At 39.3% G+C, this 26,988-nt stretch overlaps 2 protein-coding genes across 4 annotated transcripts in view; one reads left to right on the top strand and one right to left on the bottom strand.

Annotated features, from left to right (window-relative positions):
* Ppp2r3a (protein phosphatase 2 regulatory subunit B''alpha) overlaps positions 1 to 26,988 on the top strand; it is a 149,720-nt gene that overhangs the window by 82,895 nt on the left and 39,837 nt on the right. For all 3 annotated transcript variants that reach the window (XM_057768953.1, XM_057768952.1, XM_057768954.1), the window contains 2 exons: positions 7,543 to 7,645; positions 18,510 to 18,584. In XM_057768953.1, the coding sequence (XP_057624936.1) occupies positions 7,543 to 7,645; positions 18,510 to 18,584 (178 nt within the window). The remainder of the gene's footprint in view (positions 1 to 7,542; positions 7,646 to 18,509; positions 18,585 to 26,988) is intronic.
* Positions 17,069 to 17,669, bottom strand: LOC130873916 (60S ribosomal protein L37-like). The gene has a single exon (XM_057768956.1). It carries the CDS (start codon positions 17,652 to 17,654, stop codon positions 17,361 to 17,363), a length of 294 nt encoding a protein of 97 aa, XP_057624939.1. The 5' UTR covers positions 17,655 to 17,669; the 3' UTR covers positions 17,069 to 17,360.

Here is a 26,988-nt window from a genome sequence, read left to right as displayed (position 1 = left end):
ATTAAAGGCATGCACCCCCATCCCCAGATACTCTATTTCTTTTTTTTAAGGACTTTCTCTATCATTTTTCTTTCTCTCCCAAGCCTACATATATTTTTAAAGAGACCGTAAACCATTTTAGAAGGTTTTTTCCATCTGAATCTGTCTTTACTGTTTATCTCTATATTTTTCTGAGCATAGAGTCTTTAATCTGCTCAGCAGCCTGGTTAGGATTAAAGTTGCAGCTTTGGTGACTAGCTCCACCCCATTCTTTGACCTCCTGAGAGTCTAGCTTCATGGTGTAAATATTGGCAGGAACCGTGTTTATTGTCACAACTCTGCGGAGTTTCTAGGTCAATACCACCACCAAGAAGCATGCTGCTGGCTGCTCATAAACACCATTTGTTTGGTGGCCTGGCCTCTTAAAAGAGCCATGTGGTGTTTGCTGCTGAGGCTGAGTCAGGAAGCCTCTCTTAAAGGAGCCGTGCCTCTCTACTCACCACCAGCAAACAGAGCCTACTGGAGTAAAGATGGTTACCAAGAAGTTGCACTTGACTCTGTTCTCATCTGTCTAGAATCCTTTTTTATAAAGCTTTCTCAGGCTGTATGTGGAAATTCTTGCCCTACGTTTGGGTGCCAGCTATTAGATATTGTTTTGTTTTGTGGCAACATCTCATGTAGCCCAGATTGGGCTCACTAGGTAACCAGTGATGACTTAGACCTTCTGACTTTCCCTGCTTCCATTTCCCAAGTTCTGGGATTATGCACTGGGTGTATGCAGTGCTGGGGACTGAACCCAAGGCTTTGTGCTTGATAGGCAAACACTGTAATCTATGTTTAAACCCCAGGTGTCATTCCTTAAATCACTAACATTTAGGACAGTGCTTCTCCTAATGCTTCTCCAGCCTTCCTAATGCTGTAACCCTTTAATATGGTTCCTCGTGTTGTAGTGACCCCAACCATGGAATTATTTCATTACTACTTCATAACTATAATTTTAATACTGTTAAATTTGCGACCGTTAAATCACAGGTTGAGAGTCGCTGATTTAGGAGATCAGGGCCAATGTCTAAGTTAGGGCTGTTGCAATGAGACACCGTGACCAGAAAGCAAGTAGGGGAGGACAGGGTTTATTTGGCTACACTTCCACATTCCTGTTCATCATTAAAGGAAATCAGGACAAGAAGTCAAACAGAGCAGGAACCTGGAGGCAGGAGCTGATACAGATACCACGGAGGAGTGCTGCTTACTGGCTTGCTTCCCATAGCTTGCTCAGCTTGATTTCTTATAGAACCCAAGACCACCAGCCCCAGGGGTGACACCACCGCCATGGACTGGGTGTTTACCTACTGATCACTAATTGAGAAAATACTTTACAGCTATATCTTATAGAGGCATCTTCTCCATTGAGGTTCCCTCCTATTAGATAACTCTAGTTTGTGTGTGAAGTTGACATAATGTAGCACAAATAATAAAAATCCAGAGACAGATACTGGAATTCAACATGAAGATCAGAGAAGCAAAGCAGCCAAGCCAGTCAGAGCTCTTACCTCTCAGCAATCTTCAGACTGAAATCAAGCGAGTTCCTGTCTCATCCTGCCTTATATTCCTCTCTAGTCCTGGGATTAAGGGTGTGAGTCACCACCACCTGGATCTGTTTCTGCATTGATCTTGTGTAGGTTAGGGTGGCCTTGAACTCACAGAGATCCATCTGCCTCTGTCTCTCAAATCCTGAGATTAAAGATGTGTGACACAACTGGCTGGCCTATAGTGGCTTAGTTTGACTTTCTGGTCTTCAGGCAAGCTTTATTTATTAAACATAAATAAAATATCACTATAACATAAGACTAGCCAGCACAGCCAGTCTTTCCTTTCTACTGATAACCCTTCTTTATACAAGTCCTCACCCTTTCTGGCCTAAATACCCTTCATCCTAGTAAAATGGAGCTGCTGTCCTCTTACTATTTAAAATTCATGCATAATATGAGCAGAATTAAACATAGAGGTTCCTTCTAATCTCTTCATACTATCTGTGGTGGTTTGAAAGAAAGTGGCCCCCAAAGGGAGTAGCACTATTAAGAGGTGTGGCCTTATTGGAATAGGTGTAGTCTTGTTGAGGGAAGTGTGTTATTGTGGAGTCAGGCTTTGAGGTCTCATATATGCTAAAGCCACGTCCAGTATCTCAGTTTACTTCCTGTTTTCTGCGGGATCAAAATGTAGTTCCTTCTCTACTCTCAGTTCCTTCTCCAACACCATGTCTGCCTGCATGTCATCCACCATGAGGATAATGGACTAAATCTTTAAAATTGTAAGCTACCCAATTAAATGTTTTTTCCTTTATAAGAGTTGCCATGGTCTTGGTGTCTGTTCACAACAATAGAAACCCTTACTAACTCACTACACAAAGACTCTTAGTTGTACGATGTTTGAAAACAAAATGAGTGATTAGTAAAGGCATTATGCATTCCTAGTCTAAAAAATCTAACAGTAAATCACATCTTTCTTCATTATATTAGGACTGAAGTGATAAGGGTAAGACACTTCCAGTTAGTAAATTTCTTCAAAAAAGTACACCCAAGCCAAAGGATACAGTTGCTTCATGTTGTCCCAGTGGGGATTAGCATTGTTTTCTTGGATTGAGTTGTCCAAATACCAAGGAATATAAGAGCCCTAAGACAATCTATACCATCTGGATGACACTACAAAGTCACCCCACCTCTCCTATAGCAGAAAAAAATAGCCTGATAAAATGTAAGGAATATCCCTTTTTAAATGGGTTTAAGTAGAGGTAAAAGTAAGAGACTTCCTTGTAAGCTAGAAAGAAAGAAGGAAAAAAAAGTACTAATGAGCAAACATAAACTAACAGAGAAAAATCATTTGTCCTTGGGTGTTTCATTATTATTATTATTATTATTGTCGTTAAGAAAAATATTTTGAGAATATTAAACATTGTAGGCTGACACTTCTTTCCCGCCTGCCAGTTCCCAAATAACCAACTCAGAGGCTGAATATGAATTATAAATGCTCAGCCAATAGCTCGGGCTTATTACTAGCTAACTCTTACACTTTAATCCATAATTCTTATCTATACTTGGTAATATAATATCTCTTACCATATGACTTGGTACCTTTTTCAGTACAGCATTTTCATCTTCCTTCTCTGGGTTTGCCAGCAACTTTCTACTCTGCCCTTCCCAAAATTCTTCTAGTCTAGTTCTGGAGCTTAATCTCGTCCTTCCCAGTTATTGGCCATTTGGCTTTTTATTAGCTGAATGAAAGTAGTACATACTCATAGTGTATAAAAAGATTGTTCCACAGCAATACATGAGTACTATATTTATATCATTTCTACCTCTCCTCCCAACTACTGTGTCCCTCTCTGTGGTATTTTTGCATTCTAGAACAAGGAGCAAGAAAAGATCCTAAGGCCTGAATAGTAGGAACCTTACACCATGGTCTACATAGCAAGTTCCAGGCCCATCCAGGGCAATATAGTGAGACCCTGTCACAAGAGCAAACAAAGAAACATAGTGGGGAATTCATCTTGATATTTCCATTTCCCAATAGCAAAATCAAAATTTGAACTGAGAGGGATGATTTTGTTTTTAATCGGTATATAATAACAGTAGTAGAATTTAAGAACTTAAAATTTCTAGATGGTCTGGCTTCTCTTCAATGATCTTCCTTTATCCAGGTAGCTGCCTGGCCCTGAAAAGTTCTCATCTGGAACATGAACTGGGAGTTAAAAGAGTAAATAATTGACACAGCCCTTGCCAGAGGCATCTTTAGTCACTGAACTTATTATTGTTGGCAAAAAGATCACCTAGCAGCTAGGAAAACAGCAAGGTGTGAGCGTTACTAAGAGAAAGCTGTGGACAAGCTGGGGGATGAAAATAAATAGGAGATAGTCTAGTAAAAGAGACATTAGACCTAAACACAGGAAATAGATCTGCTGATATTTTTAATATTCTAGGACAGTATGAGAAGCTTAGACTGACTGTAGCAAAGGACAGCTAGTGTCCAGTTGGATTTGCATGCTTACTGTGAGAATCACAGCCAGTTTTTAGTTAAGACTGTCTCAGAGAGAGCGGACAGTTGTTCCATCGGGTAGAGCAGCACTGCGGCATGGCCACCGCAGCCATATCTCTTTATCGAAGTGAATCGCCGACTCTGGGGAAAAACAACTTCTGAAAAAAGTCAATGAACAAGAAGTCATGTGGGCGAGTCTGCAGGAAACTGCTCAGAGTTCCATCTCTGCTGTGGTTACCAGATGGTTTGGGTGCCCTCTAGTGGGAGTTCCTCTTAAAATGCCACTGAAAAGGCAGATTCTGTGAGAGAATGTAAGGAGACTAAGTGATTGATGGTTTGAGTCTCATCCCTAGGAAAGGAGCTTTAGTTTTTAACTTTTTTGCAAACTTCATCCTTCATATAAAGCAATTTGAGTTGCAAATACAGTATATTAAAATGTTTAAGCCATAATGGCTCATGCCTATAATCACAGCACTTTGGAGAAAGATTGCTATAAGCTCCTGTCTAGCCTGGGCTACAGTGTAAGATACTATTTCTTTAAAGTCCATAAATATTTAAGCACAAAGAATAATTGGCAGGTGATAATATAAAATTCAAACATTTTGGCATATACATATGCTTCCTGACTTGCTCCAATAATAAGCTCTATGTATAGAATTTTTAGAATTAAAATTAAATACAGAAGTCATGAACATAAGGAAATCATTTCCCTCCTGTCAGAATGCCTGTGGCTGGTTTTAGAATGAGCACCTTAAAATTTTCCCCTCCTTCTCTTCCCCTCTTATCCCTAGCCATTTTATATCTACACTCGGATATCTCTTGCCCTTAGAGTCAGGACAATTTTTAGGAGGAAGCCATAGCTCACATCCTTTTTTATGTGCCTTATGGAGTTTATCGGCCTAGAACATTAACAAAAAAATTGTAAATCACCTTTTCTGTTTCATGCTTTTGATTTAAAAAATGAAAGAATCCTGATGTGACTTTGGTCTTTTTAGACTTTTCTAAAAATCTGGTGCATTGCTTCCATGTTTGTTTAGTCACACAGTCCTTTTCTTAAAATACATAAAAATGTTCCTCTTTAAAAACCTCACCACTTTCTATTATTCCATCAATTTTCTAATCCTATGAGGTGATTTTTATTAGCACCCAGTGTACTAATCATCCCTTGTTATGTGTGTTTAACTTCTGGAGCCTTAAATATAGTCAGTAATGATAAGGACAGTAAATAAATAAATACAAATGTCTGACTTAGCTCAAAACAAACAAAATCAGTATGGTATTTGTTAGCTCACTAACATTTTGAGAGTCTTCTGGGTATAAGTCACTGAACCATGCTCTTTCTATATATAAAAAGACTATAACTACCCTCACTTTAGTTGTCAAAGAAAAATTTTAAAGCCAACAACACAGCAGCATATTTAAGTATAGTGAATAGAGAGATCAGAAAGGAGTTCAGTTGTAAAGAGATTTTTATAAGAGGTAGTTATTTAGCTAGGTCTTAAAGAAGAACAGAACAGCATGAGAGTGACGTAAAGACCAGACTGCATATGACTCAGGCCAGCTGCCTGGAGTGGAAGTTGGATTTAGCACAGTAGTAAGGTCGGTGATTAGGCATCCTCTAGAATAGTGAGGGCCTTAAATGCCCTGTGTAGACATTTAAGCTCGCGCATTTAAATGGTAGAGTACTGTACATTTTTTTAGTAAGGTGCTTGTGTAATCAGATTGGTTTAGAATTGTTGCACTGAAAGGTTAGATGAACACTGAAGCCCGTTGGAACCCTCCCTAGCAGTCTCACCCTGGGTCTGTAATGCCGGAGCTTATAGAGCACAGGGGAAACAGGAAGAAGCAGTTGTCCAGAACATTTCCAGGAAAATTTCTTCAGGACTCCAGTCTTCCTGGGTTTCTCTATTCCAGACACCTAGCAGTCTCAGCTAGAACCTTGGCGAGCATGATGAACTTCACCTTTCTTCTCACCCATGTGCTACAGAGCACCATAACTTCTCATTTCTACCAGATGTGCCCCTTTCTGTCTCCCATTTCCACTGTCCATGCTCAGACCCCTACAGCCTCACACTTGCTGTTTTTGAAAAACACATCTGACTATCTCACTGTCCGAGCTAAAATTCTTCTATTGAGCAAATTCTTGACCTAATACCAAAGAGGCCTTCTTAGATTTTATTTGCACTTATCCCCTCCTCTTACTAACTCTGAACTTTGTGTTGCCCAATGCTGTATGAATCTCACACCAGGCATCTGTGTGTGCTGCCCTCCTTATTGTAACCCCCTTCTTTTCTACTTCACTCTGCAGGAAATCTCATAGACCTCCTCTGTCCTTTCATGATACCTTGTTCTTGTTACTTAATATCATGACTGTTCCACAGTAGTATGATTCCACTGGTTACCAAAAACTGGACTGTACACTTCTCATAGGGAATAAAATTCTGTCTTATTTCCTTTTACCCAAGCTCATTCAAGGCCAGATGCAATACCTGACATATACTCGCCATTCAATAAATGACTAATGAAGGAAAATTAAAAAATTTGGAGTTAATTATTGGATATAGAGAATTAGAAATAGAAAAAATTAAATTACTTTAAGTTTTAAAACCCAGATAACTAAGACTGGTACCATAATACACATACACACACACACACACACACACACTCAGGAAAAGGACTAATAGTTTAGAAAGCTTTTAGACTTTGCTTTTTCAGTGTTTTGACTTTTCTGTCAGAGTATATGGACATACCCAGCAAATAGTTGGAGGGGAAGAATTCTAGAAACTTAGAAGACTTAACAGAGGACTGATTTTCTAAAGCTGTTCTTTTAAGTCAAAGTTTAAAAGCCCCCCATGGGGCTGGCCATGGATATGTCAGCCTAACAAGAATTTCCTGTTTCTATAATGCATAGTAGTCTGCCTGCAATATTTCTTTCTTTCTGCAGTATTTCTCAGAAATTCTTGTTCTAGATATCCTGTGCTAAACCGAATGGGCTTTCCCCACTAAGTATACTTAGTAACATATTTTGTCTATATTAGTTCATTTTACGCTGTGGTCTCAACTCAAAAACATTGTAGAAAGTTAGTTTACCATCCTGTAACTGAGATTTTATTAAGATACTACTTTGACAAAAATTAGAAGCATGAAAGCCATTGAAAAGGGAACATTTGGATAGAGGATAATTTATAGAAGAGTACATGCACAAAGCTTACCCTTTAATTCCAGCACTGAAAACAAAAAAGACAGAGAGTAGTTGATTCTGTTTGTTTGTTTGTTTGTTTGTTTTCAAGACAAGATTTCTCTTGGAGGCCTGGCTGTTCTAGAACTTCCTCTGTAGACCAGGCTAACCTTGAATTCAAAGATTCACCTGCCTCTGCCGCCTGAACGCTGGGATTGAAGGTGTGTACACACTCAGCCAAGCATTTGACTCTTAATCTAAGTACACTCAAGTCAAACTAAAATTACCAGCCTGTCAATGTGTAGGCATTGTATGTTCTGAATAACACACCTTCCTAACTAGTGCTTCTTTTGTAGGTTGCTAAATAACCATCATGATGATGCCTCTAAGTTCATCTGGCTCCTAGCAAAACCCAGCTGCAGCTATCTGGAACAGGAGGATTTTATTCCTTTACTTCAGGTGATATATATAGATATATAGATATATAGATTGGAGTTTACTTTTGGAGTTTGAAAGTGGGGGGTTGTTTGTTTGGCTGGTTGGCTAGATGGTTCTGGAGTTGTTTGTCCGTTTGTTAGTGACAGGATCTTACTGTATAGTCCCAGGCTAACATCAAACTTTTAATCTCAAAAGCTAGGATTAAGGTACACATCACCATGACTGGTAAGACATTTTTTCTTTTTTATTTTAAGATACAACTATAATACTATGTAAACAGAGCTACATATATCTAGAGGCCAGATTACTAAGAATGGTTTTTATAGTTGTTTTAGTAATGAAATCTTTTGTTAGACGAAATCTAAAACAGAACCCATAGTATAAAATAGACAAAACAGGGCTGCTTACACTGCATTTGGCCTTCTCCTTAGTCATTCACAGAAACCAGTGAAACATCTTATGAAACCTTAGAAATGGAAAAGATAGGGACTGCACTGATGGCTCAGAGGTTAAGAGCACTACTGGCTGCTCTTCCAGAGGTCCTAAGTTCAATTCCCAACACCCACATGGTGGTTCAGAGCTATTTATAATGAGATCTGATGCCCTCTTCTGGCATACAGGTAGAACACTATACATAATAAATAAATAAATCTTTAAAAAAGAAAGATAGCTTTGAAAATACTAATATCAACCATAGTTAAGAACCTATGAGGAACTGATAGCTGCTGGAAGAGAGAGAATCAGTTTTCTTAACAGCATGGCACTGAGTTTATCAACCATACTCCAGGGCAAGCCTCATGCTCAGAAATAGTTGGCCAACATAAAATGAACTCCATAGTGGTAGTGGTGGCAGTGGTAGGGTGTGTCTGTGTGTCTATGTGTGTGTTCTGGTTTTTTGTTTGGTTGGTTGTTTTTTAGTTTTTAGAGACAGGATTTCTCTGTGTAATGGCCCTAGCTATCCTGAAACTAGCTCGTGTAGACCATGCTGGCTTCAAACTCACAGAGATCCACCTGCCTCTGCCTCCCAAGTGCTGTCACATGGGATTAAAAGTGTGTGCCACCTCTCTGAGCATGGCGGACAATGAAGGCTGATGAGAAGCCAAGGACAATGGCACTAGGTTTCGATCCTAATACATGAACTGGCTTTGTGGGAGCTTAGCCTGTTTAGACGCTCACCTTCCTGGACGTAGATAGAAGACCTTCGTCTCCCCGCAGGGCAGAGAATTTGGACTGCTCTTCAGTATCGAGAGGGAGGGGGAATGGTGTGGGGGGTGGAGAAGAGGAGTGGGGATAGGGGGAGGGGAGTGGGGGGAGGGGGCAATATTTGGGAGGAGGGGAGGGAAATGGGAAACGGGGAGCAGGTGGAAATATTAATTAAAAAAGAATAAAAAAAAAGTGTGCGCCACCACCACCTGACTTGGTTTTGTTGTTGTTGTTTTAAGTGAGAAAAACATAAAGTTGGGCATCCAGGAGGAGCTAAAGGAGGGAAAGGTTATGATCATAAAATTAAAAATAAAGAATCTAGTGAGAAGCAAGAAATCAAAACAACTATAATGAACTCTGGAGTCTTCACTCAGGGTGTCTTGACTCTTTGATTAGAGCTCATCCAAAATGGTCCTCTAGTTTTTCCACTAGATCTATTTGTACATAAGATTAGAATAGGAAGAAGCTGTGCATGGTGGCGAATGCCAATGCCTTCCTGTAATCCTGGCTCTAGGAGCCTGAGCGAGAGAATGTCACCTATGCTACATAACATACCCAGATCTGTCTCAAGAAACCATTGAATGAGTGAATAATGGAATAAAAGAATGGAAACTTGAATCAAGCATGCTGAGGTCTGAAAGACAGTTTCCACCAGCCCATAAAGGTAGACAGGAACAGAGAGTGGGGGGAATGTACTCGTAGGGGAGAAAAAAAGAAACAAAGCCTGCCTGTGAGAGCACAGCAGCCTAGGAATGATTTAGGTTAAGGGCAGTGGGCCCTACTACTATCATCAGATTACAGGGAGATTAGTAATTTATATTATTTGCATAGGCTCTGTATTACTCTTCCAAAGTACTCACTCATGTGAAACAATTTTCACTAATGGAGCCAAATAAATGAAACAATAGTACACTTCTCATTTTTTCTTTTCTGTTTCTAAGATGTTAAAATCTGTTGTTTACAAATGTGTTTTCTACATGTAGAAAGGATATAGTTCAGATCTTTAAGAATAAATCTCAGAACTATAAATATCTTTGGGATGGAGCATTGGCCCAATGGTTAAGAGCACTGTTGCTCTTGAAGAGGACCTGGGTTTGATTCTCAGCACCCACATGATAGCTTCAACATCCTCTTCTGGCCTCTGTGAGCACCGGGCATGTGGTGCACAGACACAACACTCATAACACATAAAATAATAAAGAAATCTAAAAACAATTTTTTAAGAAGTTTTTCTTTTCTTTCACTTTTTGAAGTTTTTTAACATCAGCCCTTATATACTAGTCTGGAAGAAAATGTTAACTGAGGTTCCTTCGGCATGGAGCTGTACCACAGGTTGAATTTGAGGGCTATTATTGAAGTAGCAGTGATCCATGGCCATATCCTTCAAATCCAGAAATTCTCTGCTTCTGTTTTACAATAAATCACTCCCAGAATCTAAAAGAGAGAGAGAAAGTGTGTGTGTGTGTGTGTGTGTGTGTGTGTGTGTGTGTGTGTGTTGCGCGCGCATTCTAAGGGTACACTCTGTACTCATGGAAGCCAGAGGGTGACACCCTGCTCTTCACTCTCCACCTGATTCCTCTGAGACGGATCTCTCACTGAACCTGGAACTCAGTATCAGTGACCCTCCTGTCTTTGTCACCCATAGTGTTGGGGAAGATATTCAGCAAGGATCCAAATTTTTAGATAGGAGTATGTTCAAGAGATTATTGTGCAATTCACTGAATATAATCAATAACAATGTGTATTCTTTTTGTTTTGTTTTGAGATAAGATCTCACTATATAGTTCTAATTGTTCTGAAATTCACTCTGTAGACAAGACTGACCTTGAACTCAGAAATCCTCCTGCCTATGCCTCCCAAGTGCTTGGATTTGGTGTGTGCCACCATACCTGACTACAATGTATATTCTTGAAAATTCCCGAGAATAGGTTTTCAATGCTCTCACCACACATGAGAAAATGAGTATTATGACTGCTCAGGATTCTGAGAAAAAGTGATCACCGGGTGCTCAGCTCTAAATAGGACACTTATACCACACTATGTGAAGCCCAGAAAACATCACGGGCAAGGGAGCAGAAAAAATTAAGAGCTGGAAGACTGGGAGAAGGACTGTGAAGGGCTGTCATTTCATGACACAGCCCTTGCAAATATGGTCTAACTGCAGCTAGCATTGTTTGCACTGGGCACACACAAGACTGGGCCTGTCATCAGCAATGGTTCAGGGAGGGGGCTCATGGGACTATAACCTCTGCCCTAGTTTACTTCTCATTGATAAAACTCTAACCAAAAGCAACTTGAAAAGGAAAGGGTTTATTGGGACTTATATGTCCCAATTGCAGTCCATCACTGAGGAAAGTCAGGAAGGAATTATGGAGGAAAGCTGCTTATTGGCTTGCTCTCCATGGCTTCTTTTTTTTTTTTTTTGGATTTTCCGAGACAGGGTTTCTCCGTAGCTTTTTGGTTCCTGTCCTGGAACTAGCTCTTGTAGACCAGGCTGGCCTCGAACTCACAGAGATCCGCCTGTCTCTGCCTCCCGAGTGCTGGGATTAAAGGTGTGCGCCACCACCGCCCAGCTTCATCTTGCTATCTTAAACCACTCAAGATCACCTGACCAGCGGTGCTACCTCTCACAGTGAGTTGGGCCCTCCCACATTAATCATTAACCAAGAAAATGCTCCATAATCGTGCCTACAGGCCAATCTGATGGAGGCAGTTTCTCAGTTGAAATCCCTCTTCCCACAAATGTCTAGATTTGTATTGACAGAAACTAACCTGCATACTTTACCTGCTGAATTACTGGCTGCTGATAGACTCTAAAGAAGGGACAGTCATTTCATTTGGTAGTTGGTAGGCTTTGATGAGCCTACCAGACTTGCCGATAGTTCCAAACCTGTGATCACTCACAGAACCATGGTTGAAATAAGTGGATAACAAAACAAAAAGATATGAAAGTGAGAAAGGGACTTGGAGGGAGGAGCAAAGATGACGGGTAAAATGACCTTGAACTCTTGATTCTTCTGCCTTCTTCCCAAGGATTATAGACATGCACCACCACAGATGGGCTATGAGATGCTAGACATTGAACCAAGGATTTCATACATCCTAGGCACTCTACAAACTAAGCTATATAACCCACCCAATTCTTCAAAGTTTTTAACTATGAAAAATGTTTTATTGTTTTGCTTGTTTGGTTTTGTTTTTGAGGCAGGGTCTCCTTAAGTATATCTGGCTGGCCTGAAACTTACTATATAGGCCTCAAACTCAAAGAGATCTGCTAGTCTCTGCATCCTGAGTGCTATTCTTTAATCCATGATGTGTCATCATGCCCAGCTGCAATGTGTTTTTTGAGAAATGATTTTACAGTCTTATAGCTAAGACTGACTTCAAACTCACCATGGAACTTAAACTGTTTTGAACTCACAGTCCTTCTGCTGAAACTCCTGAGTGCTAGTATTAGAGGTATGTGTCACGCTGCCTAGTCTTGTTATGGAGATTTTGCACATACACAAATTGAGGGAAAAAAAATCTACTTGTCAACCTAGCACCAATATTGATCAAGAGCTAAAGAGACAGAGAATAGAAAATCAGTAGCATTTTTGCTAAATCAAAATCTTTTTTTGTTTTGTTTTGTTTTTGTCTTTATTTTGAGACAGTGTTTGACTATGTAGCCCTGGCTGGCCTGGAACTCCCCATGTAGACTAGAATGCCTTCAAATTCACAGAGATCTGCCTTCATCTGACTCTGGAGTGATAGGATTAAAGGCTTACATTGAAATCTTAGTGCTTGACAATATTAACAAAACAGGCCAACAACTAATTTAATCAAAGGAAAATGGGGTTGTACATATACACAACAGAATATTTTTTACCTGTAAAAGAAATTATATCATGACATTTGAAAAAACATAAAAGGACTTGAGATCATTAAGTGAAATAAGCCAGACTCAGACAAATCTTGTATGTTTTTTCTCATGTGGGTTCTAGGTTTAAATTTGTGTGTGTGTGTGCGTGCGTGCGTGCACACACACAAATACATGCATCACATGACATAAAAGAGTGTCATGAAAGTAGAAAGGAGGCTAGGAGGGAACTTACAGGATTCAGAGAAAGAAAGGATAACAAAATATATGTGATAGAAGGAAGGATTTTATTGAGAGAAAGGAACCAGCAACAGTGGTATACTTGTAGTTCTGCTTCTTCCTTGGGGTGGTCAGCCATCAGTCCATGAGGGTGGAAGGAGCAGACGCAGGGATCAGGGTTCAGATAGAGATAGCCATCTGGGATGTGACCTCAGTGAATCAGCTCAACTTGATTCCAGAGTATAGGAAATATATAACAATGGGAAGCCACAGGACAAACCTGAATTTGCATTAAGTGGCAGACTACTATCATGTAATAGCTGGATTAGTAGAAGCACAGCACTATCAAAATGGCTAGAGCATTTGCCTGATTACCATGTGGTCAGTAGGGGAAGAGCGTTTGCAGGGAACTGTGTAAAGGGTCATCCCTGAGATAAGTCAGGCATCCAGGCCTAGAGACAGCCTTCAGTAAATGCTAGGTAAAGAGCAGGAAGCCTCACTGAGGGAAGAGGGGAGTCTTCCATGTTGCCAAGCTTAAAGAAAGCTGCCAGACTATAGCAGACTGTAACATCTGACCAACATATACTCCCAACATACACTAACTTTAAAAATTAATTTTAAAAGAAGTAAGTACACTTTAAAATTTGTTTACTTGGGGCTGGAGAGATGGCTCAATGGTTAAGAGCATTGCCTGCTCTTCCAAAGGTCCTGAGTTCAATTCCCAGCAACCACATGGTGGCTCACAACCATCTATAATGAGGTCTGGTGCCCTTTTCTGGTCTGCAGACATACACACAGACAGAACATTGTATACATAATAAATAAATAAATAAATATTTAAAAAAAGAAAAAGTTTAAAATTTTTTTTGTTTACTTATTTTATGTGTATGAGTGCTTTGTCTGTATGTCTGTCCACCACATGTGTGCCTGGTGCCCATGGAGGCTAGAGGAGGGTGTTAGGTCCCCTGGGACTGTCGTTACAAATGGTTGTGAGCCACCATGTGGGTTTTGGGAATTGAACTCAGGTCATCTAGAAGATCAGCCAATGCTCTTAACCATTGGATCATCTCTCTGTCCCCAAATACATTTTCAAAAGACAAAATGAATAAAATGCTAATATTATCAAATAGCAAATGCCTACATTGAAGCAGAAGAAAACTTAAAGTCACAAAAGACTATTTTATAGTCGTGTGTGTCATTGTGGTAGTGGGCTTGGAACAGAGTAGCTGATGCTCTGCAGAGCAACATGCCCAAGTTCTGTCCTAATTACTGGAATGCATGCCTCACCCATGACTTCATCTGTGAGAAAGGCACACTGGGTGGTAGGTAGAACACAAATAGAATGTAAGGTGCAACTGTCTGACATGTAAGACTAAACTCAGAGTCGGACTGACACCAGTGACTACAATCCAACGAGGAAAGATACCTGCCACGCATTCTCCTCCTCCTCCCTGCAGGGACATGATCCCACCTCTCTCCCTGCAGGGACATGATCCCACCTCTCTCCCTGCAGGGACATGATCCCACCTCTCTCCCTGCAGGGACATGATCCCACCTCTCTCCAGTCTCCTCATTTTATCTTCACATTGGTGTGATGCCAGCACTCCACACGAGAAGCCTTCAGATGATGTCAGTGATAGGCCCTTCTCTTGATAATAAACTACTTCTCTAAAAGGAACCAATGCTAAGTGCTTCATAGGGGAAATTGATCAAATCTTCAGACTAGGTAGTCTAATGTTTTCTAAATCATTGCAGTATTAAAATGGATACTCTATAGGTTATTTCTGAAATGAACATCACTGATACCTAAGTCAGGTAACCACAGTACAAAGAAAACTACAAATAAATGCAATTTCATGATTAGTGATAAAAATGCTACCAAATAGAATATGCTATGACCCAGTGACATTTATCCCAGAAGATTCGGGGTTAGAGAGATGGCTCAGTGATGAAAAGCACTTGCTGAGGACCTAGATTCTGCTTTTTTCTGCAGTAGATGGCAATTATACAAAGATCCACAACTGGTCAGTGTGCAGAGCATAAAAGACTGTGGAATTCTCAGCTCTAAGTGGGACAAGGATCATTACAGAAGAGGGGCACAATGATTGTAAGAGCCAAAGAAAACAGAGTTTTTCAGATACGACAGGGACATTGCATGTGTGTGTCTGAATGCACAAGACCTGCACAAAATCAAGTGGACAAAAATCTCAGTATGGGTCAGGGAGGAGCTCATGAAGTCCTTACTGAGGAGCTATTGGCAATTGATGGCTGCTAAAGGAGGGGAAGTCAGTTTTCTTCAGGGATGTGGCCCTTGAGAAACTACCCATGCTCCAATAAATGGTCCTACACTCATGCACATGCATGCAGCACTAAGTGGACCTGGTGAGTTTTAAAAATGAAGACATGAAATGAAGAATGATGGGTAATAAGGAAAGAATTGGAAGGAAGGGAATGGGAGGATCCATTTGATCAAAGCCCATTGTAGATGTGTGTAAAATTCACAAACAAAAAAATTATTTTAAAAGACCAAAGGAACTATATACAAATAACATATTGAGTATGTTTATTTCTCACTGGTGTTAGTGGTTCTCTTGGTATAGTAGAATTGAACAAATAAGTAGCTACATTTTAGATGAGAGCCAGGTTTCTCACTTTTATAGTTACAAAGGAAAGAAGGAAGGTTTAAGTAAACTTTGTGGTATTGGATTGGAATCAGAGTTACTTGTTAATACACAGTATTTGATATATATTCATAAAGTTTCACAAAGGCACATACATGTATTTCCTAGTTATGCCTGCTAATAGAGTCTGAGAACCACGATGCTGAGTAATAGTGGACACACATAGTACCTAGGCTTCATTTCTAAAATTCTTCTCCAGTAAAATGGACTACAGATTCTTGGGGAGAAGGTAGATACATGGAAAAGGAAAATACAAGATGAACTTAAAGTGCAAAAGGACAGGGCAGTCAGACAGACACGGGCTCCTAAATGAAAAAGTTCCAGATAGCCAAAGCTAGATCAATTTGAGCCATAAAACTAATCATATATTGCCTGTGTGGTGCACTGGAAAGGGACACAGCATCGCTTCTATAGTATTTCTGATGAAAATGTCTGAAGAAAACTTGAAGAAGCTTCTACTTGAAGAAAACTTAAGACAAAACCAAACCAAGAGGCGTAATTTACCAGACTTCATTAAAAACACTGCACTCATGAAATACAGAAGGACCAAACAGAACAGAGACCAGAGAAACCATAAAGACTACATGCAGTAGACTAGAGGAACAGAATTGGGAAATGTTGAACTTTGAATAAGGTCTGTAGTTCAGTGCTATATAGATGTTTATTTCCTAGTTTTGATAATTGTTCTGTGATTTGTTACTGTCTCTGGAGTCTGGAAGAAAGGCATAGAGAATTTCCCTGCAATATTTTTCACAATTCATCTGAAAATTTAAAATTATTTCCAAATATACAAACCATAAGCAGTAAAATATAGATATGTCTGTAACCAGAGACTGCTCTTAATGTTTCCCGGCTGCCCATACACAAATAATCACACAAAAACTATATTAATTACAACACAGTTTGGCCAATGGCTCAAGAGTATTTCTAGATAGCTCTTACTTTTTAAGTTAGCCCATTTCTATTAATCTGTGTATCACCATGAGGCTGTGGCTTACCAGTAAGGGTCCATCCAGTCCTTCTCCTTTCGTAGCTACATGGTGTCTCTTGGACTCTGCCTACTCTATCTCTGTTCTGATTTCCTCCCTGGCTTTATGCTGCTAAGCCATTGGCCCCAAAATCTTTATTCCTCAACCAATAAAAGCAACATATATACAGCAGGACATCACACATCATATGCCTGTTTTGGTAGGTATTGTAGTTGCCTCTGGCTATTAATTTAGGAGGAACCTAGAAACTCTCTTTACAGTCTCTAAGGTCAAGGGTTCTTTAAAATTCCAGCTAGACAATAAAAAAAGTTTTATCTCATAATCTGCCATGAGAACAAGATAATGGATTTTAGGTAAACAAAATCTTAAATTGAAAACAATTTTTTCTGAATAATCTTTTTTCCTTTTGAAATATGGTCTCACTCTGTAGATCAGTCTTATCTCTTCTCACTTGTAGAAATGCAAGTATGCTAGCACACCTGGCTACAACTATTTTAATAAAAATTGATGGGCATTAACTTGACTTTGTGCTATTTTTCCCAAAAATTTGATGCCTATATATTAAGAAAGAAAATAATTTTCATTGGCTTGTCTCTGTCATTATTCTTAGTATACTCTACCAAGATCTGTAGGATAACTTTTCCTAACAGCCCTTAATGTGTTAGAATTACAGTACATACCTCTAAAACATTTGATTCACACATCACCAAATATAGCTAATTTAAAATTTTTTTTTTTTTTTTTTTTGGAAACCAGAACATTTATTTTATGACAGATTGAAATCCTCACGATGAACTGGATGCTGCAACAGCTGCCCTCTTGGGTTTAGGGGTTGTCCCTTCACGGAATCCATGTCTGAATCTTCGGTAGACAATTTTTAGGTGCCGCATCCGCCCAGTCCCGGTAGTGTTTCGTCTCTTAGCCTTGGCACTCCAGTTATACTTTCTCTTGCGCTTGGCCGGGTAGCCGCATTTGCCACAGGTAGATTTCTGAAGGTGGTAGGCCTTAGAGCCACAGCGGCGGCACAATGTGTGCATCTTGTTGCGACGCTTTCCGAAGGATGACGTTCCTTTCGTCATCTTGCTTCTGCCGCCGAGGCCAAAGAGCTAATTTAAAATTTTGTATTTAAGCATTTTGTGTGTGTAGAAAATCATGTATTGCCGCCGATTACAGTCCAGCCATGGCCAAGTCCAAGAACCACACCACACACAATCAGTCCCGGAAATGGCACAGAAATGGCATCAAGAAACCCCGGTCACAAAGATACGAATCTCTCAAGGGGGTTGACCCCAAGTTCCTGAGGAACATGCGCTTTGCCAAGAAGCACAACAAGAAAGGCCTGAAGAAGATGCAGGCAAATAATGCAAAGGCCATGAGCGCACGTGCGGAGGCCATCAAGGCCCTGGTGAAGCCCCAGGTGGTGAAGCCCAAGGTGCCAAAGGGCCCCAGCCGCAAACTCACCCGCCTGGCTTTAATTGCTCATCCCAAGCTTGGGAAGCGGATTAGAAGCTACATGGCCAGGGGTCGTAGGCTCCAAAAAACAAAGCTCAAGGTTCAAGCCAAGGCAGAGGCCTCAGCTGCAGCTCAGGCTCCCAAAGGTGCCCAGGCCCCTATGAAGGCCCCATAAAAAAGGTCTCAGTCTGCCAATGTGAAGACTGATGGACTGGTGTGAACACCTACACAGTATTTGCAGATGTTCAGGACCTTATGCTGTTTTTACAAATAAACTTGAGGCAAGTTCTGTTAAAAAAAAAAAAAAAAGAAGGAAAGAAAAGAAAATCATGTATTATAAACATGTTTAAATTTTCAGTGTACTGTACAGTATTCCAGAATAGAATATTTGCTCAACTATCTGCTTTTTCCACAAGAAGGAAAGGTTTCTGAAGAATTTTTTTAATGTTTATTAACATTGTTTTGATTTCAATCTTTTTAAGGATGTGGTAGATACACACCCTGGCCTCACCTTCCTGAAAGATGCTCCGGAATTCCATTCCCGCTATATCACCACGGTAAGATGAGTACTCATTTGTCATAATAAAACTGCTTAAGTCATCTCTTTATTGTTATTTACCATCCAGACTTTCACATTGTCGTACAGAAGGTAATTTGGGCTATAATGATTATTTTAAATGGAAAGAAGGTAAAAAGTAAAAATAAATGGGTAATGTTTTATTTATATTCATATCCTTTCATATGTGGGTCAATACTTAACAGAGGTCTGTGGTATAAAATTGCACTGATATTCTGTCTGGTATTATGAAACATATAATTACTCTTTTCTGAGACTTATTTTTATTTGTGTGGGTGTTTCACTTCCATGAGGGTCTGTGCTCATGTGCATGTGGTTCCTGAGGAAGCCAAAAGGGGATCAGATTCCCACTGGAGCTTCAAGAATGCTGTGAGCTGCCATGTAGATGCTAGGAATTGAACCTGGATCCTCTGGAAGAGCAGCCAGTGCTCTTAACCTCTAATCCACCTTTCTATCCAGTGTCTTTGCTCTTAGAAATGTTCATATTTGGTTGAGCTTTAGCATTTCCAAGTAATACTGAAAATAATTATTAACAGTTTATCTCCTCAAAAATGTGTTTCTAGACCCCTAACATTGTGTCTAGAGATAAGGAGATATATCTATATGTAAATAGAGAACAAACCATGTAGGAATCTAGAATAGCATGCACACAACTCCAGTTTGTGAGATGCTCGCACTCCTTGTTTCTGAAGTACAGTCTGATCTAGTGAGTCACAGGTAAATGTCATCATGAGTAAGAGGGTACAGGCCAGCAGTGGTGCCTCAGCCCAAATGGGTATTCAAAACACAAGCTCAAGGCACACTTCATACTCACAGACAGATTCAAGTGAGACAACCTTTGCCAATGGCTTACTTAGATAACAGCTCAACAGGGTAGTCTCCTCTAGGGAGAATTCTGTCATTTTGAGAGTATAGTTCTAATATAACAATTGGCTACTACATTATTTGAGTAGTTTCCTCTTGTCGAAATATCTTTCTTTGCTTTTCCATTGGTTTTCTTTTGATGCTAGAAAACTTTGAAAGATGTTGGCCAGTAAGAAAACTCAGCAGCTAGACAGTGATGCCTGCTTTTAAATCCAAGCACTAAGGAGGCAAAGGCTGGTGGATCTCTATGAATTTGAAAGCCATTCAAGTCTACAAAGCAAGTTCCAGGACTACATAGAAAGACACTGTTTCCAAAACAAACAAACAAACAAAAAAGGCTCAGCACCCTAGCCAGCAAGCCTAATGACCTGAGTTTGGTACCTGGAACAACATGGTGGAAAAAGAGAACCAACTCCCATAAGTTGTTCTCTGACCTCCGTACTCACACACCATGGCATGTGTGTACACGAAAGAGAGAGAGAGAGAGAGAGAGACAGAGAGACAGAGAGACAGAGAGACAGAGAGACAGAGACAGAGAGAGACAGAGACAGAGAGAGAGAGAAACAGAGAGACAGACAGAGACAGAGGCAGAGAGACAGAAACGGGGGGGGAGGGAGGGAAGGAAGGAAAGAGGGAAGATTAAATTTTAAAATAAAATGTAAGGGTTTTTTTCTGGAACTCACTGTGTAGACCAGGCTGATCTTGAACTCAGAGAAATCTGCCTGCCTCTGCCTCTCAGGTGCTGGGATTAAAGACATGCGCCCCACCCACCCAACTGTGGCAGGGTCTTTAAGTATGGGATTTTGTCATCTGCAAATAGAGAGTTTTATTTCTTTTCCTGGTTGTATCTCTTTTATATCTTTCTCTTTTCTTACTGCTCTAGCTAAGACTCAGAAAAGTGGAGGGAGTGAGCATCCTTGTCTTGTTCCAAATTTTAGAGAAAATGCTAGCATTTTTTCCTTTTAATATATAGTTTTTATTATTTTGAGGTATTTTCCATCTATTTCTAATTTCTCCAGGAGTTTTTTTGGTTTGGTTTTTTGTTTTATTTTTGTTTGGGAGGGGGGAGTTGTTTGTGTGTTTGTTTTTCAAGACAGGGTTTCTCTGTGTAACAGTCCTAGCTGTCCTGGAACTAGCTCTTGTAGACCAGGGTGGCCTCGAAAACACAGAGATCCACCTGCTTCTGCCTCCCTAGTGCTGGGATTAAAGGTGTGAGCCACCACCACTTGGCTCTCCAGTAGTTTTATCATTAAGGTATTTTCAACTCTGTCAAACTCCTTTTCTGTATCTATCAAGATGATCATGTGATTTCTGTCCTTTAGTATAGTTAAATGGTGCAATTACATTTATTGATTTACATATGTTGAACCAACCTTTCATTCCTAACCTTGCTTGCTAATATTAACTCTCTGCCCTCTGCCTCTCCTCACTGTGACTAGGAGGCCCATTTCTGCTTCGGGTGCTTTGCTCTTCCTCCTCCCCGACATAGAATGCTCTCCTACAGGTTTTCATTCATATCACACTGATTCACCCTCACTTCCAGATTCTTGCTTAGATAGCCCCAGATCACTTTCTGCTTCATTTTTCTTAACTCTTTTCTGACATTTAATTTTTTTGGTTATTGTCTATCTACTCTATATTATAAACTACATGAGAAAATGAACTTTATTTACCTATTTTATTTATCTGTCTCAGTACTCAAATATGATGCCACTTAACAGCCACACATTTAATATTTTATTAAGTAAGTAAAATAATTCTCTTTTTTAAAATTTTTCTTTTTTGAGACTAGACAGGTATTCTACAACTGAGCTACATACCTAATACTGTGAAATTATTCTTGCTTAAGGAGTCTACATTCATGAGATGGCTCAACAGGTAAAGGTACTTACCACTAAGTGGTAAGTGGACTTGAGTTCAGTCCCCCAGAAACCACATGGTAAAAGGACAGAACTCCTACAGGTTGTTCTCATCCTACGTACATGTGTGGGCACACAAGCATACATACACACCAAGTTTTTTAAATAATTCTACAGATCCAAAGGGAATTATTCAGTCTTGATTATTTGCTAGTCTGTAAACTCAGGGCACATTAACAGCATAACTGAAGTTTTTCAGTGTGTGAATATAATTTCAGCTATTTCAGAGGCTGAGGCAGAAGGATCTCAAGTTTGGGAGACCAGCCTGGGCCATGAAGTAAGGTCGTCTCCAAAAAAAAAAAAAAAGAAAGAAAAATCTTGAAAAGTGTTTTATTTTGAATTTATTATCAGAAAAGAACTTAATGAACAGAAAAGTGAAGAGATAAATATTCTTCATTCTTGCTAGTTTGCTATTTTTTGACATGCCTGAACCTATTGTAGTCAATGGTATTCCAGCAACTAGGACCCAAGAAGTTTGTGATTTTAAAGAAAAAAGCTACAAAATCCCATTTTTTTTTTAAGAAATCAGCTCAATAATTGTTGGACAAAAAAAAAAAAACACTAGTCACTCATGATACAGTTAGTTATCTCTGCTGTTACCATTTTCATGGTGTTTGCATATGATTGCTTACATGTTTATAATTTATTTATATTTTGCTGTTAATATTATGCTACTTTGTCTCCAATTTACAAGAATGAATCTATTGCTCAGAAGTAGGCATTAGACTGCAAAGTACTTATAACAATAATAGAGCAGTTTGAGACAGCAGCATGAACTGGAATATCAAGGCTCAATTGGAAATACAGAATGTGACTCTACCATACAGAGATACTGAATGACTGCTACTGTAGTAAGCTTATACCAGCCCCCCAAAAGAAGTGCAGAGAAGTACAATAATAAAGGGCTGGGAATGTGTGTGGCGCAGCAGTAAAGCACTTGTCTGGCATGCAGTGTCCCAGTGCCACAAATAGGTCAAAACAAAAATATAACAGTGAGTATCTAAAAGAAGAACTTTTCATTGCTTATCTGTTCTTTCGAGTGCTCTTTCCATTATGAATTCTAGTCAAATAATGTCATGAAGTAGCTGGAACTTTGATATTTTTTTAAAGTACAGTAAGTTTTTTCTAGAACAAATGCAACATAAGGTCTAGTATAAATTGTTTAATTGTATTCTTGGGCATGAAAGTGACCAAGCTAAAGAGAGCCTGCTCATAGCAAAAACAGTGAAGATCATAATTACATAAATCATGAAAGTCTGTGATACAGGAATATATATTTTATTTTGGTAACTGTTTTGTCAGTTGTTTTTAGACCAGAAAGAACATCAACTAAGTAAGAAATTACTCTATAAATAAGCCTATATTCTTTATTTCCTGAACATTACCAATGGAAAAAAGCCTTTTGATAGTGAGTGAAAGTGAAAATATGAAATACTAGTAAATTACAGCCTTTGGATTGCAGTTTTGTGTGTTGGTGAATAAATGCTCTACTTATGCATGCCAACATATGCCAGCTTTTGAAAAAGCAGGCGGCCCGTTTAAGTTTTTGAAGTGAGCAATAAGCCTTCTAAGACTTCCTCATGGCACTGGCATCATCTGAGTTATTCTGAGGCTCACGCAGATGGTGTCTCGCCTGCCCTGCATCTATCACTTAGGCTGGAGTGGCTAAGCTGTGCCGTTGCTACTTCTCACCACCAAGAACTTTTAAACCCGTTCCCCTTTTCTCTTGACAGAGAAAGAAATCACATTTTTAGAAAATTTTTAGTTTTCCAAGTTATTTAGAAAGACATTGAAGAAATTTCATAGCCATAACAATGAAAGAATAAATTGGTGATCCATTCACTATGCCTTTCCAGGTAGAAGAGCCAGGCTCCTATTGTTTGAGTGTGTCTATCTGCACTCATCACCTATAGTTAGAATTCTTTGTTAATTTATGTCTGTATTTAATCTGCTTTCAAAACTAGCATGTAATAGAGTCAAACATTTCCTTTTGGCCTATATTGTGAATTAGTTTTCATTTTTACATATATAAAGAAGGGAAACTGACATATGATTCAACTTGTATGTCAGGTTGACTAGATCTGGTGGGAGATTGTTTCATTCCTCTCACTGGCAGTAAATAATGATTCTTGTTATTTTCTTATATTTTAAAATGTTAAATAGCAAGCATGATGGAGAGCTGCTATATGCTTTCACCACTAGATGGTAGCCCTACTTCAATGATGAAAAATGCAGACTCCATAATGGGGAAACAAATAAATGTGTTATGAAGTTGAGCCTCAGAATATGGAGACTGGGAAATGGAAGATACAAATGCAATATTTTACTTTGCTAAAGAAGCCACTTAGCAAAGGCTCACAACAGAGCACACCTAACAAATGTATGGTTTATTTTATTTTACATGTATGAGTATTTTGCTTGCATGTGTGTATGTTTATCACATGCCTGCCTGGTGCCACAGAGGTCAGAAGAGGGCATCAGATCCCCTGGATCAGATGGTTGGGAGCCACCATGTGGGTGCTGGAAACCAAACTTAGGTCTTCTACAAGAGCAACAAGTGCTCTTAATCACTGATCTATCTCTCCATCGCATAAAACATGAAAGTTTTAAATTCTGCCAAAAGGTAGAAAAGAGGCTGGAAAAAATGGTTCCACAGATTAAAAACTCTTCTAGAGAACCAGAGTTTGGCCCTAGCACCCACATGGACAACTCAAAACTACATGTAACTCCCAACCTGGTCTACAAGAGCTAGTTCCAGGAGAGGCTCCAAAGCTACAGAGAAACCCTGCATCGAAAAACCAAAGAAAAAAAAAAACTACATGTAACTCCAGCTCCAGGGGAATGTGATGCCCTCTTCTGGACTCCATGGACACCCACTTACATATAGGTGCTTCTGATCACATTTAACATAAACATACATATTTTACAAAAATTTTAAAAAGTAGGAGAAAAAATAATGCAAAGTTTTATAATATTATATTTTGCTTTCATAAATGATATATTTGAGTAGAATACATACTTTAAATTAATAATAATAAAAATAATCTAAACCAAGAAATAAATTTACATTGGGTAGTGGTAGTGCACGCCTTTAATCCCAGCACTCGGAAGGCAGAGGCAGGTGGATCTCTGTAAATTTGCGACTAGCCTAGTAGTCTACAAGAGCTAGTTCCAGGACAGGCTCCAAAGCTACAGAGGAACCCTGTCTCGGAAAAAAAAAAAAAAAAGAAGGGAAGGAAAGGAGGGATGGAATGGAAATTTACACAAAACTCTAATGCTACTGAACAAGAAAATTTTGATGTGTATATTGAAATTGACTTTGAGGGACAGCAAGATGGTTCAGCAGGTAAAGGCAACTGCCACCAAGCCTCATGACCTGAATTCAGTTCCTAAAATGACAAAGTGGAAAGGACCAAATTCCAAAAGTTGTCCTCTGGCCTCCATACTTATGCCATGGCACACATACATGCACAAGCACACACATATCATACACACGATGGATGGATGGATACGTGGCTGGGTGGGTGGCTGGGTGGATGGATGGATGGATAGATGGATAGATAGATTTAAATTTTTTTAGGAATTGCCAGAAGTAGTAATACACACCTTTAATCTCAGCACTCAGGAGGCAAAAGCAAGTGGATCTCTGAGTTTGAGGCTAGCCTGGTCTACATATTGAGTTCGCTAGCTAGGGATACATAGTGAGAACCTGGTGAGGGGGATGGTAGTTGTTTCTTTTCTTCTTTCTTTCTTTCTTTCTTTCTTTCTTTTTTAAGAAATTGACTCTGAAAGAGAGTGTGGTGTTTTATAAATGTTTTTTTCTTTGTTTTATTGGAGACAGGGTCTTACTGTATAACCCAGGCTAGCCTAGAACTTACTATGTAGGTCAGAGGCCTCTAATTTGTGATCCTTCTGCCTCTGCTGGGATTACAGGCATGTATCACCATGCCAAGTAAAATGAGATTCTTAGGGTTCATTTCCACATCAAATTTCTGTTCTGTACTGAGAGTCCTTTTTTTTTTTCTTTTTAAATGACTTGACTTTTAATGTCAAGCTTATGGAGAGGATACTACACAGAATAAGACACATCTTTTAGGACTAGAGAGATTGTACAGTGGTTAAAAGAACTTACTACTCTTGCAAAAGAGCTAAGTTTGGTTCCCAGTAACTTTGTAATGACTGACAAGAACCTGTAACTCCAGTTCCAGGGGATCTGAAGCCCTCTTCTGGCCTCTAAGAGCACTTGTATGCATGCAGTGCATATAAACTCATAACAACAAATAAATAACATGTATCCTCATTCATCAAGAACCTCTGAATCTGAATGCTTAGGAACAATGGAGAAATTAAGCACCAGCTACTTCTGGCTTCTACCTAATGCATCAGTCCTGTCCACTTCAGCCTAAGAACTTGACAAAAAGTAATTTCATGACTTCATACAAACCCATTGCTTTATATGGAGTTAATTTTGGAAAGTCTCTCTTATATTGTAGTATTTGATGAGTATAAGGGCTCTTAGTGGTTCTAATTCTGTCCTCTGCTCCAACTGCTGCTTCTACCCAGTAGTTAGCCGTTCAGATTGTGATGACAACTTCACTCCAGTCTTGTTTTCCTTAGATTCAGCTTTTGCTACATAAGTAATGTCTCTATTGTTCACTTTTATATTTTCTACATATTTATGTATCACAGACAAAAATACTGATTTGCAGGAATATTAAAAGTCATTTTATTGCTATATTCCTTTAGCAGAATAATAGTAGTAGGTTTCCCCATGCCCACGGACGATCTAGGCTCAGGTCGTGGCTGCTTTAGCAGTGTCAGGTCTGGGTTCCATCTCACAGTGTGGGCTTTCAAAGCCCAATTAAAAGGTGGTTGGTTGCCAGGCAGTGGTGGTGCATGCCTTTAATCCCAGCACTTGGGAGGCAGAAGTGGGTGGATCTCTATGAGTTGGAGGCAAGCCATATCTACAGAGTGATTTCCAAGACAGCCAGAGTTGTTATAAGAGAAACCGTTTCAAATAAAAAAAAAAAAAAAAAAAAAAAAGAATAAAAGAACAGTGGTTGGTTACTTTGGTAACATTTGTGCCACTATTGCTATATCTTCCAGGCAAGTCACTGTTACAGGTAACCAGGGTTTGTAGCTAGAAAATATTGATGATTACCTTTTCCCTCTGGTAGCATGCAGAGTATATTCCCATACCATGAATTCCAGTAGGAGTGAAGCTTCTAGTTAGCATCAGCTTTACCTCTCTGTATTCAATGACATACATAAATATGTCTTCAGCAATGGGGCTTACTTACTATTAGGTTGCAGAGAGTAGCCAATACCTTTGACAATAATCTATAATATTTGGGGTTTCCATGGGACCAAGGTCTCAACAAGATGTAACTCAATTCTGGCACTGAAGGTTTATTTAACTTGGTAACATAAGATATCCAGTTGGGGCAGGCATTGTCTCCACTATTATTTGGTGACTCCATTTAGATTTATTTCATATATGTATATATTTTAGAACATTTCTACAGTAATAAGTTCCCATATGGAATTTGATTATTTCTTGCATTCTGCTCTTTTAGGGTATTATTTCTTCTTGTTGTTTCA

The sequence above is a fragment of the Chionomys nivalis genome, chromosome 4 (assembly GCF_950005125.1).
Source record: "Chionomys nivalis chromosome 4, mChiNiv1.1, whole genome shotgun sequence".
Lineage (NCBI taxonomy): Eukaryota > Metazoa > Chordata > Mammalia > Rodentia > Cricetidae > Chionomys > Chionomys nivalis.
Note: the sequence above shows the minus strand (reverse complement) of the source record. Positions and strands in the feature narration are given on the sequence as shown.

Coding starts and splice junctions, on each gene's coding strand:
- LOC130873916 (XM_057768956.1), bottom strand. CDS start 17,654: ATGACGAAAGGAACGTCATCCTTCGGAAAGCGTCGCAACAAGATGCAC.